We start from the raw sequence: 21,814 nt of genomic DNA, 5'->3' as shown, positions 1-21,814 counted from the left end.
TCAGAAATAGGTAAGACGATTGACCGGATTGGCGGGTGCCTACTCGTCCAGGCTAGCTTGGCGATTCCTCCGTCTCAGCCAGAGCTGTGCGCCGCGAGGCGCCGAGCATTGCAAGTCCCATAGACCAATCAATGCTTAAGCGCCATGGCGCACAACGGCGCTTCAAAATCGAGTCTATGGCGCCGCGTCCTGGGTACGGCGCACAGCACTGGTCTCGGCTCACCGACGAGGCTCCCTCATTTTTATGTTGAAACGATCTTGAAGGTCCCCAATCAGCAGGACATCACTCGCGGTCATCGAAACATCACTGAGGCTCGGCTGAGCAAGAATTCCGCAGATTTCCCCGAAAAAAAGCGGTCTTCGACTTGGGTTGCATGCGGCTGTGTGTGTTTCGCGGTAGACGTCTCATATTGAGCCTGGAACAAGGATTATCGCGGTTCGAGGAGCCGCGGTTTCTGCCAGGGCCACTTGAAGCGCGACTTTGCGCATTGGAGGCAGCGACACATCTTATCCCGTCTATACGATACTCTGGCGGCGATATGTCTTTGGCGACCGAATAATTCTCGCTGCCGAATCATATAACGCCATTCCTTCCCCTGAACGTAGCCTGCAGTACCTTGATCTTCAAGGAAAACCATCAATGGAGAAACCCAGTCTTGAGTCAAGACCACAGAGACTTCTCGAAAAATAAGCAGCTCGGGCCGCGGCGGCTGGCGAGCACTCCAATAAAAAACTGAAATAAAGATTTTCGTAATCGCAGCCGAGTGGTGCTAGGATTTTACACAGATGAAGCTCTCCCTCATTATGATCATAGCCGGAAACAAGAATTATGCGGCGTCCTCGGTACGCTAGTGGTCACGGTGCTGGCGGTCACTCTCGAAAACGGAATTTCCATCAGGAAAATGTCTTCGGTGATCGGTCTAGAGTGAATGGAGCGATTGTGCGTCTATTTTCACGGTGGCGTATGACCTTATCTTCTCTCGATAGTTTTCTGATGAATACATTGCCGAATCGCGTATCCTTCAAGCTCGGAAATGGAGCGACCGTTCTCGAGCATGGACGAGAATCGGGGCGAGAATCGATGAGCTCATCATCCAAAAGATGGAGTTACGAGAGTTTTCCCGGGGGGTTCTCTTACAACTAGATAGTCGACTCGGAAACCCGAATGGGGGAGCGCGTTCATATCGCGTCGATCGACTTCAAGGAGCCTCTGTGGAGCTCCGAGTTAGAGCTTCTATGCGACCTTCTATGCTGATCGTCGAGTGGTGCTCTCCCCCCCTCTCCGAGAAGCTTTGATTGATGGAGTGTCGGGTTTGATGAGCCACTGTCGATTCGGGTGAGTGTTCAATACTCTAGATTGAAACGATAAATATATGCGGTCACAAGTAGCCAGAATAGATAGATCTGAGGAGACAGCTTGTTGAGCCGCGGGGCCTCGAGGCCGAACATCACCATAAAAATATGACAAGAAAAATAGAGGGATTTCCGCGGGGCTACCAGCACGCGTTTTGCACCCCTGCATTATGAATATTCGAGAACCGAGCATTCTCGGCCCACGCTTATGAGAGCAACCCCTCCAAAGATCAGCCTCAGAATTCTCTCGACCCTCTCGGGAATCTAGTGGATCGAAGGGTTCGAACTATACATCGATACAGTACATTGGTCACCGATGAAGGCGCTAAGATAACACATTTACATCGATGAGGCTCAATGATCCTCCAGCTCTGTTCCCTTGAGAGTCGTCGACCGATCTAGCCGAATCTCTTGTGATAGCGCGAAGCTTGCGATGTTCCTCTCCCGGCTGAAACTGCGCGATTCCGAGTGTTGTTCGTTTCTTCTGGGACCGCACGTGATTCCCGAAAGAGACAGAAATGCGCTACACTTGAGAATGATTCTCCACGAACGTGATGAGCTCATGCTATCAGTCTACTGAGCAGCTCGTAACAGAGCACAGCTCGGATACTCTTGGTGAAAGTCTTCCCATTTCCGGGGCTTGTCGACGATTTCAGAGAACCGTTCGGAAAATTACAATTTCTTGTTTTTGATTTCCGCCTATGACCAAGCCTGGAGCGCTCATAATGTTCTGATTTTCAGAGGATGACCATGTCAGAGTCCTCCTCCGATCAGGAACTCGAAGTAGACGTTGATGTCGACGTAGAAAACTCGGACCAGGAGCTCAACATCAGCTTGGAAGAAACCGAATTCATAAAGAAAGCGCTCCTGAAGCATCCTTTATTTCCTCTCCTGGCGCTCCTATTCGAAAAATGTGAGTTAGCTACGATGACTTGTGGAGCTGAACCCGATAATGAGAAATTGGAGCGAGAGTTCATGGAATTCGCCCAGTCTACAAAGGAATGGAGTGCGGGAGAAGGAAGCATCGACCAGCTCATGCTGGAGTCTCTTCAGGCAAGTACTTTGCTGTTTCGAATCTGCTCTGTAAGGGTCTCGCGCGATCCTAAGTATATCCGGACAAGGATCTCAAACGCGGTTTCTCCTCAGGTTTTGAGGATCCACCTTGGAGAGCTGCAAAAGGTCAATGAGCTCTGCAACAACTTCTGCCAGCGATACATAAGATGCCTTCGTGACAAAATGCATTCTTCAAATCTTCTGAAGGACGCTCATTTCGACGTCGATGACTCCGACGACGATCAACTCAGCAATGGAAGCGCAGGCGAAACTGGTTAGTCGAGAACGGTTCCGTTTGAGATCCCATCGCGGATCTAGAGTTTGTGGACATATCTCCACATTTCTCCAGGGCTCACTATTCTCGCTGATCGGCAGAGAATTCCCAAGAGGCGAAAGCCGCGACGGTAGGACCACCTCCCAAGAAAGTCACTCGATCCATGTCGGTCAGTCGGAGCACTCCGAATCCGAATCAGAGCTCAAGTTCGACGAGGGGGGTTTTACCCAAGCAAGCCACGGAATTAATGAGAGCATGGCTTTTCGCTCACATTGTACATCCCTATCCCAGTGAGGAGGAGAAAAAAATCATAGCTCAACAAACAAATCTATCGTTATTACAAGTAAGTGAGCTCGGATAGAGCGGTCCGTAGCGGAGAGGTGTGGGAACGACCGGAGGTCGAACGACGTTGCCACGAAATACTTCGTGCTGATGAACTCGATGATCTTAAATCAACCCGAACGAGCTGGGGGCATTGAGAGAGCTCCTCCAGCTCGTATGCCCACCCAGCTCCTCGAAATATCGGCGACATAAGAACGGCGGTTACATCGAAGCACACGCTTCGATTGGAACTAGCACCTCAGTTATGAAGTTGCTCCGGGGCCTCATCTATCATCAGCGAAGAAGGGGGCGTCCTCTATTTTAAATGATCTTTATTTTTCTTCACATTACCTACTTTTACTTTCCAATTACATATATTGGACATGATACGAGCCTCATGATTAACTTCTCGTACCTCTCCTCCCCAGGTAAACAATTGGTTCATAAACGCTCGTCGTCGGATCCTGCAGCCCATGCTCGACTCCCAAAACTCACAGAAAGCATAGTCTTCCAAGAACAGATAGTGACGCATAACTTACTCGCCAAGCGCTGCTGACATTCTCGACTCTCAAATTGCGTTGGAATCTCTCCTGATCCGCTGTTTCACGCCTTATAATGGAAACTTAGAGAATACACGCATCCTGAGGGTATCAGGAAGAAGATGGACAGTGACGGAGACGCTCCTTGGAGAGCAGAGTGATTCGGGTTGAGTGCTCAACCACCTCAGGGTCGAGTCGGCTAGTTTGATGTTTGAGCACGGGCGCGACCCGCTCTTGTAAGCGTTCTACAACATTCGTGTACGTGATGATCATTGGTATACAATCGAATCAAGTGCTGGTGAACGTCGTACAGTAGTTAATTCCATAGATCTCAGATGATTCCTCGATGGAGGCCTGAGCACTCCGACTCAGGGTTTGAAACCTCCTGCACAAACCTGTACATAGATGCTGTATATACTGGAAGCCACAACAACATAGGCAAAATAGTTACAATAAAAATTGATCTCAAATCTTATCAGTTGACTAAATGCATCTCGTCCGTTGTCGACCCTCCCCCGCGTTAAAACTCCGCATCCCTTGACTCGAGACAGTGTTCACCGTGACTCGTTACCGAAGAGTTAAGGGGATACGGGCGGAGTCTCCCATTCGTCCGACTCCAGCGTGGCGGCATCAGCATTCGATGTAGCAGGTACCATTGGAATTTCATGATGTTATTGAAGAACGTCAGCGCGATCAGAAAGATCTCAAATAACTCCCCCCCCCCCTCCCTACGATCGATGGGAGGAGCGCTCCTGCGTTTCTCCTCTGATCCGCGGAAGCCCAAGTGAGGCAGCGCTCCGAAGATGTTCCGTCTCATCACTAAAAACTCGCGCGGTTGTTTGCCCGATACTCTTTAATTCTTATCCTAAAATCTCATCCCTAAACTAGTCAGAGACGAAGTATCGCGATCCGCCCGAGTTAAATCGCCCATTTTTCAAGGTTTCTCATGATAATCCCACAGATGATCCCAATAACGGATCTGTGCGTTTTCTGCATGAAGCTGTAGTTCTAAGTCCCGGGTGTTGGCATGCTCATCGGTCCGGCAGGCGGGTAAGCTGGATACGGAAGATACGGCGGTACACCGTAACCCATTTGGGGCATCGACGGAGGTTGATAGGTCATTGGAGGACCCAATGGAGGCATCATTCCCTGACCTGGGTAGAGGGGCATCGGTTGAACGGCTGGAGTTCTTCTTCGCTCTCGAAGCAGGTCAACGACCTTCTCGGCATTCACTCTTCTCAGCTGGGATTCCCTTCGTTTATCTACGAAAGTCGCTAGGAAATCATCGGCCGAGATCCGGGCGTCGAGAAACTCAGTGGCGATTTTCTTGAAAGTAAAATTGAAATTCTATTGACTCCCCATAGGGGTTTTTCGATCATCGAAATCCGACCACATGCCAGATGTTAACCCGCGTCCGAAAAATTCCTACCTCTGACACATCCTCGGCGTCTCTCGCAGCAGCTTCTAGAACAGCCTGTATGGAATCCAGATCGGCAGTTGCCGACTTCAATCGAGGATTTCGGTCCTGCATCTCTTCAATTGAATGTTTGAGGTCCTTGGCTTCTTGGTACATCTTGAGCAACGTATTCCGCAGGTCAAAAAATCGGGTCTCCTTCTCGATATTCTCCTGCGCTATTAGACGATTGTTCTCGATCAGAGATTTCCGCGTTCGCTCCATTGCTCGAGCAGCTGAGCAGTCCGTGAACTGGGTATCGATGATGGCATCGTCGCATTCGACCAGAGTCTTCAACTCGTCGTTACTGCAATCGAGAACGCGTCTAATCTTGTTATTCCCGCGACAAATCGGGATCCACCGGAGCGGGGGTGACATATCGATTTTCGATCGCGAGTCCGTCCACGAGAAGTGTAAAATAATATTTCCCTGTCAACTGGTTTTGCCAGGCCCCAGACCCCGCTAGTCAACTGAACGTGCGCTCCTGCCTCGAATCATGATGAATGCGTTGAACCATACAGCGACGAGCTTCCAACTCCCCATCAGAGTAACAAACACGTTTCCTCCTCGCAGCTGAGCAACGGAACTCCTCGGATTCCCGGCGAGACTGCGTCATAGATCCCAATCATCTGCCAGGGGGAAAGCGTGGAGGTCGCGTATCCGAGATCCCGCCAGGAATAGCCGGGCCGAAGCTGGGAAAATTCTCGTGCAAAACCCATTCCAAGCGAATCCTCAGACCCATTCAGACCGATTCGCAGTGGTCGCCGGAGTTTCCTTGCTGTTCATGAGTCATTCCACTGGATCAAAGCATTGGACCCAGAGAACTCCTCCGACACCATCGGCAGTCGAGAGGGAATGTTTCCCTACGAGGGATCTTCCCCGGAGCGCTGCTCCCGCCCTCATCAAGAGGATTGCATGTACTCTGCTGAGAGAACGTGTCGATGAGAGATGTCGACGATCATTCCTCATTTTTAGTTCCTCGGAGAACACTCACCTCATTTCGTTGAAATTCCTCGTTATGCCCTGTATCTGTGTCCGGAACTCGATATCGGAGATTCTGTGAGCCATGATCGCTCTTTCCGAAGAACAGAAACAGTAATGGAGGCCGTGTCCACACTCTTTAAATAATCATATGACTCTCTGTTACTGTGACTCTCGGGCTGTCTCGGTAACAGTGTGGTCATCACTCCGTTCCAAGATGGCGTACATTCTCGCGATTGCTAAACAGAATAGAAGCAAGGGGAGGAGGTGGAATGTGGGATCTATGTTCTCCGAAGTTTCTTGTCAGCTGAAAAAAGTCCGCAAGTCAGAGCGGTCTTGTGATCGAGAAACACGTTTTCCCTCTCGGAACATTCGCAAGTCGACGAGATAATCATTCATATATCGAAGACTTGAAACAACGCCCGATTCGTTCGGGGCTATCTGTACGGATCAATGTCATCATCATTACCACATGCCACAATAGGTCTTGGGTCCCCCCCATAAGCTCGACTCACGCTCTTTCAAATGATGTCTCCAAGATGCGTTTCTCGCTTCGGATGATTTCCTCCGTCAAGATTGTTCAAGATTCTTCCACATCCACGGGGCACCCGGCGTGCGGGGGCTGGAATGCCACATCCCGGTGTTAATCGGGATCTTGAAGATTTCATACACTTAATGGAATCCCGCTATGGTGGACTCCATTACAGTGGACTTCCGCCTATTATGGAACGATTTTCCGGGTCCAAAGCCCCATATTACCCATGTTATGCACTCCCGACAGGGACTCTCGCTCTCAGTGGACGCTTTTTGGCGGATCGACAAGGTTCACTGTAAAGGGCTTCCACGGTATTTCGGAAAGGGAAGCCGTACTAGGAGCCTTCTAGCTTCTAGCTCAGCGAGATTCACCGTGATTCAACGTGATACTCCTCAAGCAAGGTTTATCAGACCGAAACTCGATGCTGATATAAGGGACCGCCCGATCGCACTCGAACCATCAGCAAAGATCACCGGCATCATTGTCTCCAATCCGAAGTCTCTTCAATCAACAGCTTCCGCATTTGTGCAATCTTCCCCCGTGCTTCTTGTACGGGCTCCCCATGGACCCATTGTGCGGTGTCTTGGCCATACTTACGAGCGTACAAGTTAAAGTTCAGGTCTACCCGCAATATTCGAGGAGAAAGGGCAAAGCGCAGAATAAACACCGAGGAAGGGACCCCCCGCGAGATTTGAAAACTTACCCAAAGTCAATCGCGTGAGTAGCTTGGTCAACCGATTTTTGGGTTCATCGGGGGATCTTCTTGCGGGACAGCGGATGGAGAAAATCGCTCGATGATAATGTGAATTCGATACGGATTAGAGAGGGAACCGCGAATTCATCACAGAAGGGAATGACGTCTATGATCGTTGTGGGGAACCGCATTCACATCAGGCTGTTCCTTGTGGGAACACAGCACTCCGGACTCTCAATCCCACGAGCGTTCATGAATGCTCGACTCTCATCGACCCGCAAGCACCAAGCATGTTCCGCAGCTAAATCGACGTGCGAGAGCTCTCTGACTTACGAGCAGTCTCTCCGGCGGACACCATCCGTACAGGATATCCGCCGGCAAGGGAACAGCGGGGGAACCTTTCTCCGTATAAGACTGTAAGGACTTGTGCTACAGAGTCTCCCCATGGTTCGCAGACGGATCAATCATCTACCTTGAAGAAATCTTCAGCCAGATCGAAGTCCGGCGGAATGATGTGTTACCCGCTGCGTGGTATTCTGTCTAGAGAGGAGCTTCTGAACCCGTGGTCACGTCAACGGCTGAGAATCCAGATGCTGTGTGCTTTGCGGGATAGGAGCACAAAATACCACCCACACGCCCTCAATAGGCTCTCTGCGGTCGGCGTAGCGGGTCGATCTAGCAAGACTCTCGTTCCGAAGATTATTTCCACCGAGAATCCCTTACGACCGGGGTTGTACTAGAATCGGATTCTGGACCAGCTCCGACGACCGAGCCGACTTCCCGGTCGTCGCCTTGAAGGGCAACGGATGACAGCGGCGAGGACTAGGACAGTAATTTTTCTATTTTTTCGGTATAAGCCGAGTGTTAATAAAGGAATCAAAAGTCCCCCTATGAAGATCTTCCGCTCGAGGGCGATCGCTCCGAGAACTGAGCTTGGCGCATCGCCAAGCACCACGCCGCTCGGCTTCCCTCAGGCGTTGTTCTCAAGATGGACAGAGATAAGCTAGAGGATATCCTTGGAGTACGCCCCTGCTACCATCGAATCGCCGTGCCGGAGTCGCTCGTTTCCAGCTCGATACTCAGTTCCGCCGAAATATCCAGGGCCTAAAGGTGAATCAGAAGAATCGGATCCTGGTATCATCCGTTCGATTCGTCAGCTCACCGAGCTGTAGCGCTGGAAATTTGAACCATCCTGCGGCTGGAAAGCATGCCATTGAAGAAGTCCATCTTATGTTCTGGTACTCTCCCGAAAGCGTCGGAATCCAGTGATGCGACAGCGTCAGAATGATTATTGTGATGCCCTTAATAATAATCAGCGGTTCTAATGTCACGACCTCCATGCTTGGCGACAGCGTGGGAAGTACCTGATAGAACTTCTGCCGACTCGGGAAAGGACGAGCGCCGCATATCGAGCTATGCAATGGCGCCCGCCATAAATTCATCCGGTCGGATTTCTCCCATCGGATTGATCTTGTTTACAACCCTTGAACGCTCGGAGCGGACGATGCTTTCGGGCTTTGAAGCCTCATCGAGAGCCTAGGATCTGTTATTATTCCTTGTCCAACAAGCACGTGGCTCCGCATCGCTCTCATCCCGCCTGAAGCTTTTCAAAGAGCACGCTCCCCGCATCTCACGTTAGCCACGTAATCAGGGGGGACTTGACAGCGTTCCCTGAGCCGGCGACACGCGAGATTCGCGATGATCCGACGATCACGGATCGGAAAGCGGAGCCGATGTCCACATGAAATAAGGAATCGAATGAAAATATCCTCAATAGATACTCGGCGAAAGGTCACTCATTTTCGCGACTTCGGGGCCGCTTCAAAAAAAACTCCCAGACGAGGGATACGGTGCTCCCGATCCTCTCGCTATTCCTCATCCGAGCTATTAGCGAGGAAACTGACCAGATCCCGCCGCAGACGATAAACACTCTGTGGGCGGCGGCGGCGACGACTAGGGCGGCAACACTGCCGAGGCGTAGGTATGACGAAAGGCCACACAGCCTGACGTCATACAGGACGGAGGCCTCTTGCTCAGAGCGAGGAGAAGGGAACGGACAGGAGAGTCGAAATATACGCAGAGACCCACGACGTCATCGGGTGCGGTTTAGCGGACCCTTTCGGCGGGCTCCTCGAGGGGCGGTGTCTCCGAGAATTTGCGTTCGAAAGAGCGCCGGGCGCCAAGGCACGATTCAGGTACCGTCAGGGGTGGTCATCGACATCATCCCCTCGATTTGATATCGAGTTCCGAGCAACCAGCAGCGACCCCTTCTAAGATCCCAAACGGAAGAAACTATGGAACTGACACAAGGCTTGAACCCCATCCATGCTCGACGGCCTATGACGGTTCGCAGCGCCATCCAAGGAGGGAAACAGGAATCTCCTCGAGGGCAGAAGAATTTTACGAATTCCCCCGATCTTCATCGGAGTCTGAAGAAATTTCTGTCTCTGTTCGGAAACGATTTAGGGAGGTCCTGGAGAATCAGTCTGGTTAGGGTTGATGACACGAATGATTCGCGGACAAGACCTCTGACCGACTGGTCGCAGACCGGCTCGCCATAGATCCCCTCCCCCCCCGTAGGAAACCATGTCAAACTAGTGGGGCTTTTTTTTGTAATTCTTCGTCTGGATAATAATCGAGCGTCTGAATAATCTAAGACGGTCACGACTCTCTCCGAAATGCGGGAGAACGCGATGAAGCAAATCTCGGAGATCTCCCCTCGAGATTCCACCGAGCTAATGTTAGGTCAGTGGTGAGCTGTCTGGCGGGATTTCCAGCGGGCGGGTTGGACGACGGGCGAGCGGGCCGCTGTGCGGCTGAATGTGGAGCGGGAACAGCAGCAGCAGCACCACCACCACCAGGAGTAGGGTCTGAGGGTGCGGCGTTGACGCCAGCTGGCTGGCAAGCAGCAGGATAGGCAGTCGGGATTGGCTGTGTGGATCCTATGCCGCAGTAGAGTATACCGATAGTCACCAGAGGGCGCCGGCTACATGCTCGCCGTCGCCTGCTGCCGATCAATAGAGGCAGCAGCAGGCCACACAGGAGAACAACTCCGACTGTGCTGCTGCTGCCGCTGCTGCCGCCGCTACAAGCACTAGTAAAGGAGGGTCGAGGCAAGGAACGCATCGTTGTCGCGATTCGTCGCCCTCAACAACAACAAGAACGGCGGAAGCAGCAACAACAAATCCTCCAACTACAACAGCGAGGAGCTGCTTCAACACCAGCCACAAGGAACTACTACAAACCTAGGAATACTTACGTACATACCTATCCGCTCGCCTGCCTGCCCACCTACAGGAGAACAGTTGCTGCTGCTGCTGCTGCTGCAGCAACAACAGCTCTGGTACAAGATTTTCTGCAGCTAACGCGACGAAGCCGAAGACAACTGCTACCATCAATGCTACCACATCGGCTACAACAACCACAAGGATTAAGTGCATGAAGGCAATATTCTCGAGCGAGAAATAAGTGATAGATATAACGTTCTCTCTGCAATCGACATTGTCGACGACGACCACCACCACCACCGCCACCACCACCCCGAAACGACACGACGACGTGTTAACTGTCGACTGGAACTGCTGAGCGGCAGCAACATCCGTCAGGGCTGAGTAGGATAAGAGGTTTCGATGAGGATCGGTGGTGGGTCGCGTCAGACAACGGTCACAGTAGGAGCCACGACCACCACTGCAACGAAGTGACCGAGTGAGTGCAGACGAGTAACCGACAAGTTCGATGCTCGGAAGTTCGTGTGTTGTTCGACGTCGCGGAGATTGGTGAATTGTGTCGTTTTTTCCTTTGAAAATCAAGTTTCGGCCACGGAATAAATACCAACGTTGCAGCAGCAGCGACAACAACAACAACTACTCCAACAACAAAAACGGCAAGAGCAAGCAAACAGATCACGGCGAAGTGGTCGCCGCATGTGAATTCCACCGATTTCACCGCATTAGCCGCGACCACGATCGCCACCGGTCTTAGCTGCAGTTGTTGCGAAGGCAGCGAGTGCGGGAGCAGGAGCAGCAGTCTGACGGCGAGCCCCGCCGTCCCCAGAAACAACAGTCGTAGCCGAAACAGCTCATCATAATCTCTTCTCCTTCACAATGACAAAAGACAGGCTAGCGGCCCTGCGGGCGGTGAGTACAATCTCTTGTTGTTTGTTCTTAATGACTTTCATCACTTGCTTCCGTGCGTTGTGCGCGAGGCTGATCCCCACGGTAGCCGAACGTACGCTAGCCCTTCTGGCAATCAGGGGTCCAGGATTCGAAACGCGGTCGTCAGAAGTATCGCCGTAGGTAGATGATGAAAACGTCGTCGGGGAAGCGGAAGAGAAAATGAAGCTCAAGATCGACTGTGAGCCCCATCGAGACAAGCGCGAAACGTCCATCGATTATTATTATTATCGCTATTCAGGTCTCGGAATTCACTGCGCAGAGCAGCAGCGGCCCCGGCGTCGACTGCAGTCCTATTGATCTCGATTCCGTTCCAACTCATCCCCTATGTGAACCACATATATAGTTTTATGCCGCATGATGTGCCGAGCTGGTCCGCCAGCAGCCTAACACTTTAGGGCCTCGGTCCGAAATTCGTTACCGACGTACGTTTGCTCGACGCTCTCCCCGCACCCGCCCGATGGGCGTTCGGTTTGCTCGGGCCCGAAGTTCTGGTCGGATTCATGGCCGGAGACCAAGAGATCGGAGCGCAAGATATTCCGACGCTGCTTTTGTTTCCGTGCTAGTTTCGCCGACCGGGAACAGCGAGCGCTGGCTGTGAGCGGACGGTGACGAACGAGAGCAAGGGAGCTGGCTAACACGCTGTTTCTATCGTCGGTCGGAGCTAGATCCACTCCACTCATGCTGACGGCCAGATCTTTGACACACTCACAAACTCAGACAAACGCGAGAACAAACTTACCAACGGCGAGCCAATAGCAGTCAGCGACGGGGTCGGCGAGCTGGCTCTCTGGAGCCTTCGAATGGGCCAAATAATAGAAAACGCGGACAAGCGAGTGGTCATTGCCGCGCCCGTCCTCGGCTCGAGCTCGCTTCTATTCCCCACACCTCACGCTGCTGTCCACCATTTTCCGCGGTGGGGAATGCGGTGTCCTCTCTGATGTCGTGCGCGACGACGGCACAGATACCTGTTCGTGTTGTTCTCGTTTCCAGCGGGATCATATTGAAAATTATTTCTGTCCCACAATTCGATTCCTCTTCGGAGCGCAGCGTCAAACGGCGCTTGCTCCTCAGCGTGCTCGGCATCGAAGGGGCTCGTTTTAATCGAGGGAACTCCTGTCCCGCCTCGCTTCTATCTAGAAACATCTCTGTTCTACGTAAACGTTCCTCCGTAACCCCATGAGGTCGGAGCGAGCTCTCTCCGGACGTGAGGCGAAAACATGGGCGTCCAAGAACTTTTTTTCCGCTCCACGACCACCGACCCGCTGCTCCGATCGTTTTGTATCATTGAATCTAACCCGCTTCTTGTCGGGAGCGAACGCGAAATGAATCCTGTGGTCGGGTGACTCACGATCATCTCGTTGCAATCGTATGTCTTGGGCACCTTCGCTGCCGATTATCGTCGCTCGCCTGGAGATCCGAATTAGACGCTGGTCGTCCCAGTTTTCCGTTGTTTGCTTCTTGCGTGGATCTGCCCCGTGGCCGACGGGGGATCACGGAGACCAAAATGACCCGCTCTCCGCTATGGCTGAGTTTTGATGCGAATCAGTCCTTAGTGGATCCCGCGGAAAGCAGAATTTTTTTTGTTCGTGGTTTTCGCCGGGAACTGCATAGCAGTCAACAAACGACTCTCGAAGAATAAATGCTAAATGCATAGCGCCAAGCGATGCTGGTGGGTGCGCTGGTGGTCATTCAGCGCCAGCAGAATTCTTTTCATGATCAAATTCTCCTATCGGAGAGAAGAGACCGAAAGTGAAGAATTCCTGCGCGACCTCTCGCCCCGGGAGCGAGCCTTACCAAACCCCATTTGGTCACTCGAAGATCTATCTCGGGCTCCCGGGCGGCGTCCTCAGCGTCTTGCTCGTTCGCGTTCGGAAGGGGCATTTCTTTTGAATGAAGAACGAGCGTGGTCCGTCGCGTCGTCTCATTTCGGGAGCGTCTGCGGAATGATTCGCGGGCTCCACTTTTCCATGATTGATTGCATGAAATTTTCATCTGCGATCGGGGAAGCTCAAGCTCCGATCCGGAACTCGAGTGATGGCGATATTTCCAGGCTTCGAACGCTCGCTCCTGAATGCGGCCTCGGTGCGTCCCACTCGGTGCCGGATATATCCTGCTATAAATTCATGAATATCGTGTTCGAGAATATCTCGTTTCACTCGTCTCACGGACGTCCTCAAAGCAAACCGAGCAGCAAAGGTCAACGGTCCCATGCGCTCCCAGAGCTGGAGCAGACGGTCAGGAACAACCAACATCGAGAGTTCAAGTTTGTTCCGGGCGTGGGCGTTGTTCTACCCATCAGAGCTACGTTTACCATCAGTCAAGCATGGGATCCGGGCTCCAGCATCATTCCGCTCAGACAACCTTCAAAAATTAAGGGAGTGCTCTCGAATGGAATTTTCTGGATCATCTCCCGTGAACAAAATTCTGAATGAAAGATATAGGATCGATAGCCTTGCGCGCCTCGCTCTGTACGGCCGACCCATTGAGATTCGCTCCGCGCACAGAGAAGTTAACGAGTCACTCGAGCGAGGAAAGTGCCATCGATTGGCCGATCGATTGGATGGCTAGCTTTCCCGACGTACACTCCATCTATGATTCGCCATATAGCTATCTTCATGATTGCATTCGACACATGCTCGTCGCCCCTATCAATTCGACGGACCGTTGACCTGGCGGAATACATACACGGGACGGCGCGGCGGTTGATCCCCTCTCAGTGATTTGCATCGACTTGCGATCTTCCGCCGTCGATTCCATCAGATAGAGTTTCAAGAGTCTGACGGAGGAATGTTCTGAAGGTAATCCACCCGGAAAGTCGCTTCTGTGTCCCGCTAGGTCCATTATCAGACGTCAATGAGGGCGCCAACTCGCTAGCTGGCGGCCTTACCGCACTTTGCGTGAACCCGTCCACGAAGTCCGCCAAGCCGGCTTCGGGTCGGCCTTCGCGGCGCCAAGGCTGCCGTAGCATCGCGCGTCTCTCCATTTGACGTTCGCGGTGCGAAGAGACTTTCTCTCGATTGCTTCGCCAGCTGGGTGCGTCGCCGAGTGACGCGCCGGAGGACTGGCGGGCCTTGCGGTCGACTTGGTTATAGTATCTTGACGGTTTTCCCACCCGCTCCGTATTCGCTCGCCATTACGTGACTTTATCATTTTTTTCCTGCGACGGCGCGCGGCGTTGGAACGTTCTTGAGCCCGCAAGGCAGCGGCGCCGACGGATCATCTCCAGTCTCTGCGAGCTCTGCCGGCGCACGAGGTGAACGTCGAGCGGAATAGAGTAAACTCTCAGAAGCATCATGATGATCATCGAGGGTCGAATCAGTCTCAGAGCGGAGGAATTCGCGCGCAGTCGAATGGGTCCTTTCCTGTTCACCAGCTTGACCGAGCTCCGTTTCTGCTGGCTCCTTTCACGTTTGCTCAATTGTTCAGACAAAGTGGTTTCACGCAGACTAATGCAGTGTTCGAGGCAGAAGACTTTAGTGCGCTCGACCGCCCGCCCGCCTGACCAACCGACCGCCAGTCTGCCGCCTCCGAGACGACGATGACGAGAAGCTAAGCGTCCGGGTCCATCTAGGGCGTAATGGCGCCAGTCTTCAGATGGACGGGGACTTCCTGGATGACGCGGCTCGTCCTGTGCTCAGGAATCCGTGCTCCTTCGGCTCGCCGCGGCTACTTTTGAAGGTATCCAGACTCTGGAACTCCAGAGACCTTCCCACCGGACCGAAGAGAGCCATGAGATCTCCCCGGGGATCTCTCCAGCCATTCCTTCTTATCAAACAGACTGACTCCGTGAAAAGTCCTGCGGGATGTTTGTACTCAGATCGAGGATCTTCGTTTCACCGCGGTGATGACTTTCTGATTGATTCGACGAGGTTGCAGACTGACCACAGAGGGGGATTCCTCGTGCTGGAGATCTATCGCAGTTGTCGGAGCATCGATCTTCGAGTAACTTCCGCTTCAGTTCCGATGTCGGGAGACTATCGAGAAGAGTTTCGAATCAATCCTATGGCAGCTCCAAGGAGTATCGGACTCGATAAGATTCCGTCTCGGCTCCCCCGTCGAGTCCGTGGTCAGGAAAGCACCCAGCAGGATTGCTAGCGCATGGTAATTGCAAGACTGCATAATTTCGACCCGCGGACTCAGCGATGAACCCGTACGGAAGGCTAAGAAGTCTGATAGAAGCAGAGCGAACGGCGGTGAAGCGACTAGAGAAGCTCGCCGCTCTGGATGTTCGCGCTCGAATGACGGGTCGAAAGTGTATTTCGGACTAATGGGAGCACACGATTGATACAACACGTTGTCCTCGGATGTTCTCCGGGATGATGTGCGCGGGTACCGGGAATTCTTGGGGGTTCCAGGGGGAAAAAAATTATGTTCGTCGATACAATCCTTGGGTGGACGAGCTCGATGGCACAGGGAAGTTCTTTGAGTCCACAACGTGGATGGTGAGACTACGCTTTCGAGGTCGCTTCCAGATGAGGAACAGGGTTTGTCCGGCAGCGTTGGCCCAGCTGCTTCCTCATCTTCGGTCACATCAGGAGTCGCCCATCTTCTCTTTCTGTAGCCAGGATGCTCGCTCTAACTCGTCGCCGCATACAGTCTGCGAACGGATAAGTGCGAAAACTTTATCTCGCGACTAAGAAGGGAAGATAACGAGGACAGGAAGCCGGCGAATCGTGTAGAGATACGATGATCAGCAGGCGAAGGGGAGAGGAAAATTAAAGATGAAGACTGGCCTCGTCGGATGTGAGTGGGTGTTGTTGCCGGAGAAATCGCTTGTGCTCCCACTCCATGCCGCTCGCTCTCGAGAGGTTGAGGCTTTCAGAATAATGAGGTAAACGACGGCTTGTCTGATAACGGGGGCCTTCGCTCGCCGCAGCTACCGAATGAGCTCGGAGGCTGTTCTGTTCTTCCTCCTCCGCATCCTTTTCATTGTCGGCGCTTGCGTCCTCTTCCTTGAGGCATGAACCTTGCCGCAGGCTGGACGCCCGCTCATTCTCACAACTTTCGCTCATTGCCTATCGGCGGGTGGTTTGCCAAGTTATCGACCTCTATTCGGACCACAAACATGTAGCAGGAGACTTTATCGTCTGCTTACCACTTCCCACGATTTCGGGATTCGAGCATTCATCGGATCCGGTGCAGTAGAATCAAGTCCGGGGAATCCTGATCCCAAGAACAATGGGGATCCCGGAATCTCAGTCAAGACGAACCTTAGAGCCGGAGCGAATCGTATGAAGCGATCGTGAAATGAGAGCCGCCGAGACCTCTGGAAGCTACCGAAAGCGCATCTCCATCTTCGTCCGCGGTCGGAACTCGCATAGAGATATGAGACTGGCTTTCATAAAACACATCGCGCCTTTGCGAGATTGCGATTAGGGCTTCTTTTCGCACGCGGTGTATTCCACAGCTTTCATTCACGCCTCCTTCCACGCACTCTTTTGCGCTGTCCTGGAGTCAAGGCTTCATTGCGCATGTTGTATCTGCGATGAACGCCGAGCTCGACCGAGAGTCGACCTTGTGCGACCTATGGAACCGTGAAAGAGATTCCAGCCACAGTGGAAGGCTCTCCCTCGCAAAAATGAGCGAACGGAGCCTCCTCCGTGTCGTGAGCATTCCCCATCGTCCGAGGTGGTCGGAGTATTCCGGATTGCTACGCGACGGCCGAAAAAGCCGAACCTTTCCGGACGTGAAACGTCTTTGGAATGGCTTGAGTAGCCGGATCGGAAATTTCCGTCCTCAATGCAGCGAAATCCTTCCCGCCTCCACATGCCTAAAACTCGCGCGCGACTGGACAATTACTCGTGCAGGACGCCCCAGGGAGTTGCTCAAACATATACAGGAGATACTCTCTCCGAGCTCACGGCCGATTCCGAAGGTCCTCGGAAGTTTTCCGGGGATGTTCGTACGCAGCTCCGGATGAGTCGGAAAATGCCCGTAAATGATGCTTCCCTTCATTTATTAATGTATTCTCTGAAACAATCGCGTCGTGAAGGTGGATCACGATCGCTCTCGCGGAGTGGGTTCATCTAGGTATCGCCACACTCCAACTTCAGTTTGAGATAATCGGCGACGGTTTGAGATTGCGTCTCCTCGGTTCATTGGGCCGCCATTCCCTCAGGACTGACGTACGTACCCTCGTTGATGGGCTCTTCGCCGTTCAGATGATCGAATAGCGCGGGGAAATTCGCCCCTTTTCTAGCTCGCCAGCTAGAGCCCAGTCTTCGCCGCGATGCCTATCATGAGTGGAGGCGTCAGGGTCGACACTGTGGCTATGGAGAATCCTCCCCTTCATGCTCCGAGACGGCAAAGCTCCCTATGGGATCTACTAATTCCATCCTATCAAACCAAAATGGAATGAGACCAATTGGTGACAATGGGATCCGATCGATCGTCGTGGGTCGCGGCTATTCATTGACGGTCTGTACAGCCTCAGAGTTGACGCGGCCGGTCGCAGAGCCGAGGATTCATACCATCCTACCCTGACTCAATTGGGATTGGATGACACGCCTATCCAAACGGCATTCCGAGGCTGCTTCCTGTACGTCCACCTTAATCTTCACGATCGTGGAGCAAATCGCGCTCGCCCAGGCATATCGATTTCTCAAATTGCCGGAAAATTCTGCGCTCGAGTCCGTGGGTTGATAGCTGAGGAATATCGTTTGTGTCTAACTACCGTTGCCTCCTGAAAAATGCCCATTGCTCGGGGGATTCCCTCGTCCTTTCTTACGCAGGAATCTGTGCAACTCCCTTGCATGATGGAAGATGAGATCATCCGGTCACGGTGCCGTTTTCGGGTCACACTCGATGAATCTCCCTCCTTTCCATTCGCAACAGCTTTGAAGAATCGATCAAATTCGTTCTGTTTGAGTCGTGCGCCCCTGGGGAGATGTGAGAGGACGGGGGATTCTCCTTGGAGGAATCTCTTGAATCGGGATCTTTTATCGCCGCGCCGTGATTCTCGAACAGGAATCAATCTTGAACTCCTGGCAGGTGAATCGGAGCGAGTGAAGCAGGAAAGGCCATCGAATCTGGCTGCTTCACCACATCAGGACGTATCATGACTCATGACTCTTGCAGTCGCTTACGTGGGTATTGGGAATAGGAGGACCACCGTACTCTCCAATAGTCGGGCACCCTTGCACCCGAAACTCGAGCTCTGATGCCCTTGTAAATCTGCCCGAGTCCTGAGTGAGCTGGCGCATTAGTCCGTCGTTAATCCCAAAGCTAGATGACGGATGTTCGGAATACGAGCCGAGTGGTTGCACTGGCTCCATCAGAGAAAACTCGCTGAGGCGTCTGAGTTGGAGTTTGGGAAGCCCTATCAACGCGGGAAGACGTTTCACGCCAGACAGACGGTAGTGTCTTAGACGCTAGTTGCGGCAGTTTTTTTCTGGCGAGGGGCGGAATCTGTAAGGGACACCAGTGTAACGACCGGGAGTGTGGGCTTTTCACCTCACTGGAAGTTTAAGCTCTCTAGCTCACCCGTTCGCGAAACCCGGGGGAACGCTCTCTGCTGTGGAGCTGAACGCTCGATAGCGACCAAAGCGGTGGGCTAGGCTAGAACAGTGGGCAGCTTGCATCGATCGCGCGGGACTACAGCGGATACTGATGACTGATTGCATTTCGGTTTCTAAACCTGAAGTGATCCCCCTACATGCTGAAAGGATCACGTATATATTTATGAAGATGACCGCGCGAACTTCACGTCCTTTGGAGGAATCCAATCACATTCAGAAGCCGCATCTGGAAAGTGATCTTCCGATAATCGCGTACTGTCTGAGGGCATTCGGAATATCGACTTCATCTGGCGGAGCTCTAGGAAAATCCACGGGTCAAGCCGATCCTCTCCCTAGGGATTTATATCGAGCATCTTTGACGTCATATGTCCCGACAGGATGGAAAATAAATTAGTCAGTCAGTCGCAGCAAGCGCCGAAACCCGCCACAACAAGCGGTCGCGCGTCTCGCTCGTGGAGAATTGAGCTTATCAGGCGGGATCATCGAGACAGCGGGTCGATTCAGCGACACGGAGAAAAATGTGAATCTGCTGCCGCGAAAGTCGTCTCTCGACCATGATACAGGGACTCATAGCCCATAGCATATGACGCAGGGAGGCTAGCTACCATGAGAGCCTGGTTCGAAAAAGCTCACTTCGTAAATAAAACAGCGCCTTCCTCGGACAGGCTCTGTATTGATGCCATGATCGAGAACAAGACGAATTGTCGACGGCGAAGCGCGCTCATACGCCACCGCGCTCGATCCTGCAGAATTGGGTGCTCATTCCTTCGAGTTGTCAGCGCCCTTGTCTTAGCTTTCGGGCAAAAGACACCTAGTTCCCCCGTCTCCGTGAGAATCGGAGCTCATCGTTTCCGAATTTCAGGCCCAGGGGGACAATGACGACGTTGCCGTCAGCGTCGAGGAGCAGCGGGCTCAGGGATTCATGGATGATTTCTTCGCCGAGGTCGAAGAAATCCGGGAAAACATCGACAAGATCCAGACAAATGTTGAAGAAGTCAAGAAGAAGCATTCATCGATTCTCTCCGCGCCGCAGACGGACGAAAAGGTAAGGTGTACAGCATTCCGCCCTGACCTCGGCGATATGCCGGTGCGGCGGCGGCTGTAGAAATGAGTACCGCTCCGATGGGATTTGTTTTTCGTTCGTTGGTCATTCTGATCATAAGTGATTAGGCGTCGAATGCGAACGATGCGATTCGTGTTCCTAACAGGTGAAGCAGGAGCTAGACGACATGATGGCGGATATCAAGAAGACGGCGAATCGAGTCCGTCAAAAACTCAAGCACATGGAGCAGAGCATCGAGCAACTCGAGCAGTCTCAGATGATGAGCGCGGACTTCCGCATTCGCAAAACTCAGCACAGTATGCTCTCACAAAAGTTCGTCGAAGTCATGACGGACTACAACAAAACCCAAACAGACTACAGGGAACGTTGCAAAGCCAGGATACAACGACAACTGGAAATCACTGGTAGGATGAACGCACCATCAGTGCGTCCAAATCGGAGCTTCTCATTGGCTTTCTGCACAGCTGGGTATCCTAATGCATGACCGTTTTCCTCTCAGGTCGAGTGACGACAAACGAAGAACTCGAAGAAATGTTGGAGACGGGGAACCCAGCCATATTCACACAAGGCATTATCATGGAAACTCAACAAGCAAAGCAAACCTTAGCCGATATTGAAGCACGCCACGCCGATATTATGAAGCTAGAAAACTCGATCAGGGAACTTCACGACATGTTCATGGATATGGCGATGTTGGTCGAGTCACAAGGAGAGATGATCGACCGAATCGAGTACCACGTCGAACACGCGCGGGATTACATCGAAACCGCCAAACAGGACACCAAGAAAGCTCTCGTCTACCAGAGCAAAGCTCGCAGGGTGAGTTTTTGCGCCCATCTCGACATTGTTCCCCACAAGAAACACTCTTCCTCTCCCTTCTCGAACTGTCTCAGTCGGTCGAATGAGAACCAAGGCGTGGAGCCGCGCCCCGTCTCCAACGTTCTCACGCTTATTCCGTCATCCAATTCCACCGTGTCCCTCTGAGAATGTCTGGTCGTGAGTCGTGAAGCTCTCCCGCTCAGTCAGTGCTCCCACGGAGGCCGACAAAAAGGAACGCTGATCCCGATTCTATTCTTCCTGCGAATCACGTGCAGGTCGAGCATGCGGAAGAAGGGAGGATGACTTGAATCCCTCTGGGCGCTCTTCACTTTGTTTGCTCGAGTCTGAGATGAGCTCGTTCGACCGTCTCAGCCGACGAGGTCTTCTTTCATCCTCTACTGCTGCCCCCTGACGTCCGCATGCCCCAACATTCCCCCTATCTGTTCACCTCTCGCCGACCGTTCAGCTTTGTTATGTACATGATGATCCCTTGTGATGACCTTTAACTCGGAATCCAAGTCTCGCTTTATTTGGAGTTGCTTTTGTTTTGCAGAAAATCATTTTGCTCCTCGGGCTGGGATTTTGTCTTCTGATCGTTCTCGCGATAATTCTCTCGACGTCATTGTGACGAAGCGATACGCTGCCCACGCAGAGGCAGCAGCGCTATTCTTCGCGCGATGGGAGTCTCTCCGACGAGAGCTAGTCGTATTTATCGTTGATGATGTTGTTCTCTTTGTTGTTACTCGAGCGTGCGGTCGTGCCATGTCGCCTTCGAATTTCCCCTTTTTCCGCCGCAGACGCACAGTAGTAGAGATTATTGCCATCCACCACCAACAAAACAATGCACGACGAGCGGGAAAAAAATTATGCCGCTCCGCAGGAGAACGACTGTAAATATTCCGTATCGCTTCCGAGAAACGGGTGCTCCTAGTCAAATCTTTGAAGAGCCCCGACTGCGGAGCATCTCCCAACCTTGAAGTTTCAAAATCCAACTCAGCCAGACTCCCCTGACTGGCTTTCATTCTTCGGATCGGTTC

The 21,814-nt window shown here is 52.5% G+C and overlaps 3 protein-coding genes across 3 annotated transcripts; 2 read left to right on the top strand and 1 right to left on the bottom strand.

The window, feature by feature from the left end:
• The first annotated feature begins 1,304 nt into the window (after positions 1-1,304).
• LOC100908881 (homeobox protein PKNOX2) lies at positions 1,305-4,547 on the top strand. Its single transcript, XM_003745550.2, has 5 exons — positions 1,305-1,336; positions 2,095-2,406; positions 2,500-2,680; positions 2,782-3,023; positions 3,430-4,547. The coding sequence occupies exons 2-5, from the start codon at positions 2,098-2,100 to the stop codon at positions 3,505-3,507; spliced, it is 810 nt and encodes a 269-aa protein (XP_003745598.1). The 5' UTR covers positions 1,305-1,336; positions 2,095-2,097; the 3' UTR covers positions 3,508-4,547.
• On the bottom strand, positions 4,376-6,177 carry LOC100909025 (uncharacterized). The gene is made up of 3 exons (XM_003745551.2): positions 5,988-6,177; positions 4,970-5,300; positions 4,376-4,866 (listed from the first exon to the last, which is right to left on the bottom strand). The coding sequence occupies exons 1-3, from the start codon at positions 6,059-6,061 to the stop codon at positions 4,549-4,551; spliced, it is 723 nt and encodes a 240-aa protein (XP_003745599.1). The 5' UTR covers positions 6,062-6,177; the 3' UTR covers positions 4,376-4,548.
• A 5,129-nt stretch (positions 6,178-11,306) lies between these two features.
• Positions 11,307-21,405, top strand: Syx1A (Syntaxin 1A). Its single transcript, XM_029112146.1, has 5 exons — positions 11,307-11,339; positions 19,758-19,940; positions 20,104-20,362; positions 20,458-20,777; positions 21,331-21,405. Exons 1-5 carry the CDS (start codon positions 11,307-11,309, stop codon positions 21,403-21,405), a joined length of 870 nt encoding a protein of 289 aa, XP_028967979.1.
• Positions 21,406-21,814: the final 409 nt, after the last annotated feature.

Source organism: Galendromus occidentalis, unplaced genomic scaffold, assembly GCF_000255335.2.
Source record: "Galendromus occidentalis unplaced genomic scaffold, Mocc_1.1 scf7180000077484, whole genome shotgun sequence".
In the NCBI taxonomy this organism is placed as follows: Eukaryota; Metazoa; Arthropoda; class Arachnida; order Mesostigmata; family Phytoseiidae; genus Galendromus; species Galendromus occidentalis.
The sequence above is the reverse complement of the archived record's forward strand: the minus strand, read 5'-3'. Positions and strand labels throughout refer to the sequence as shown.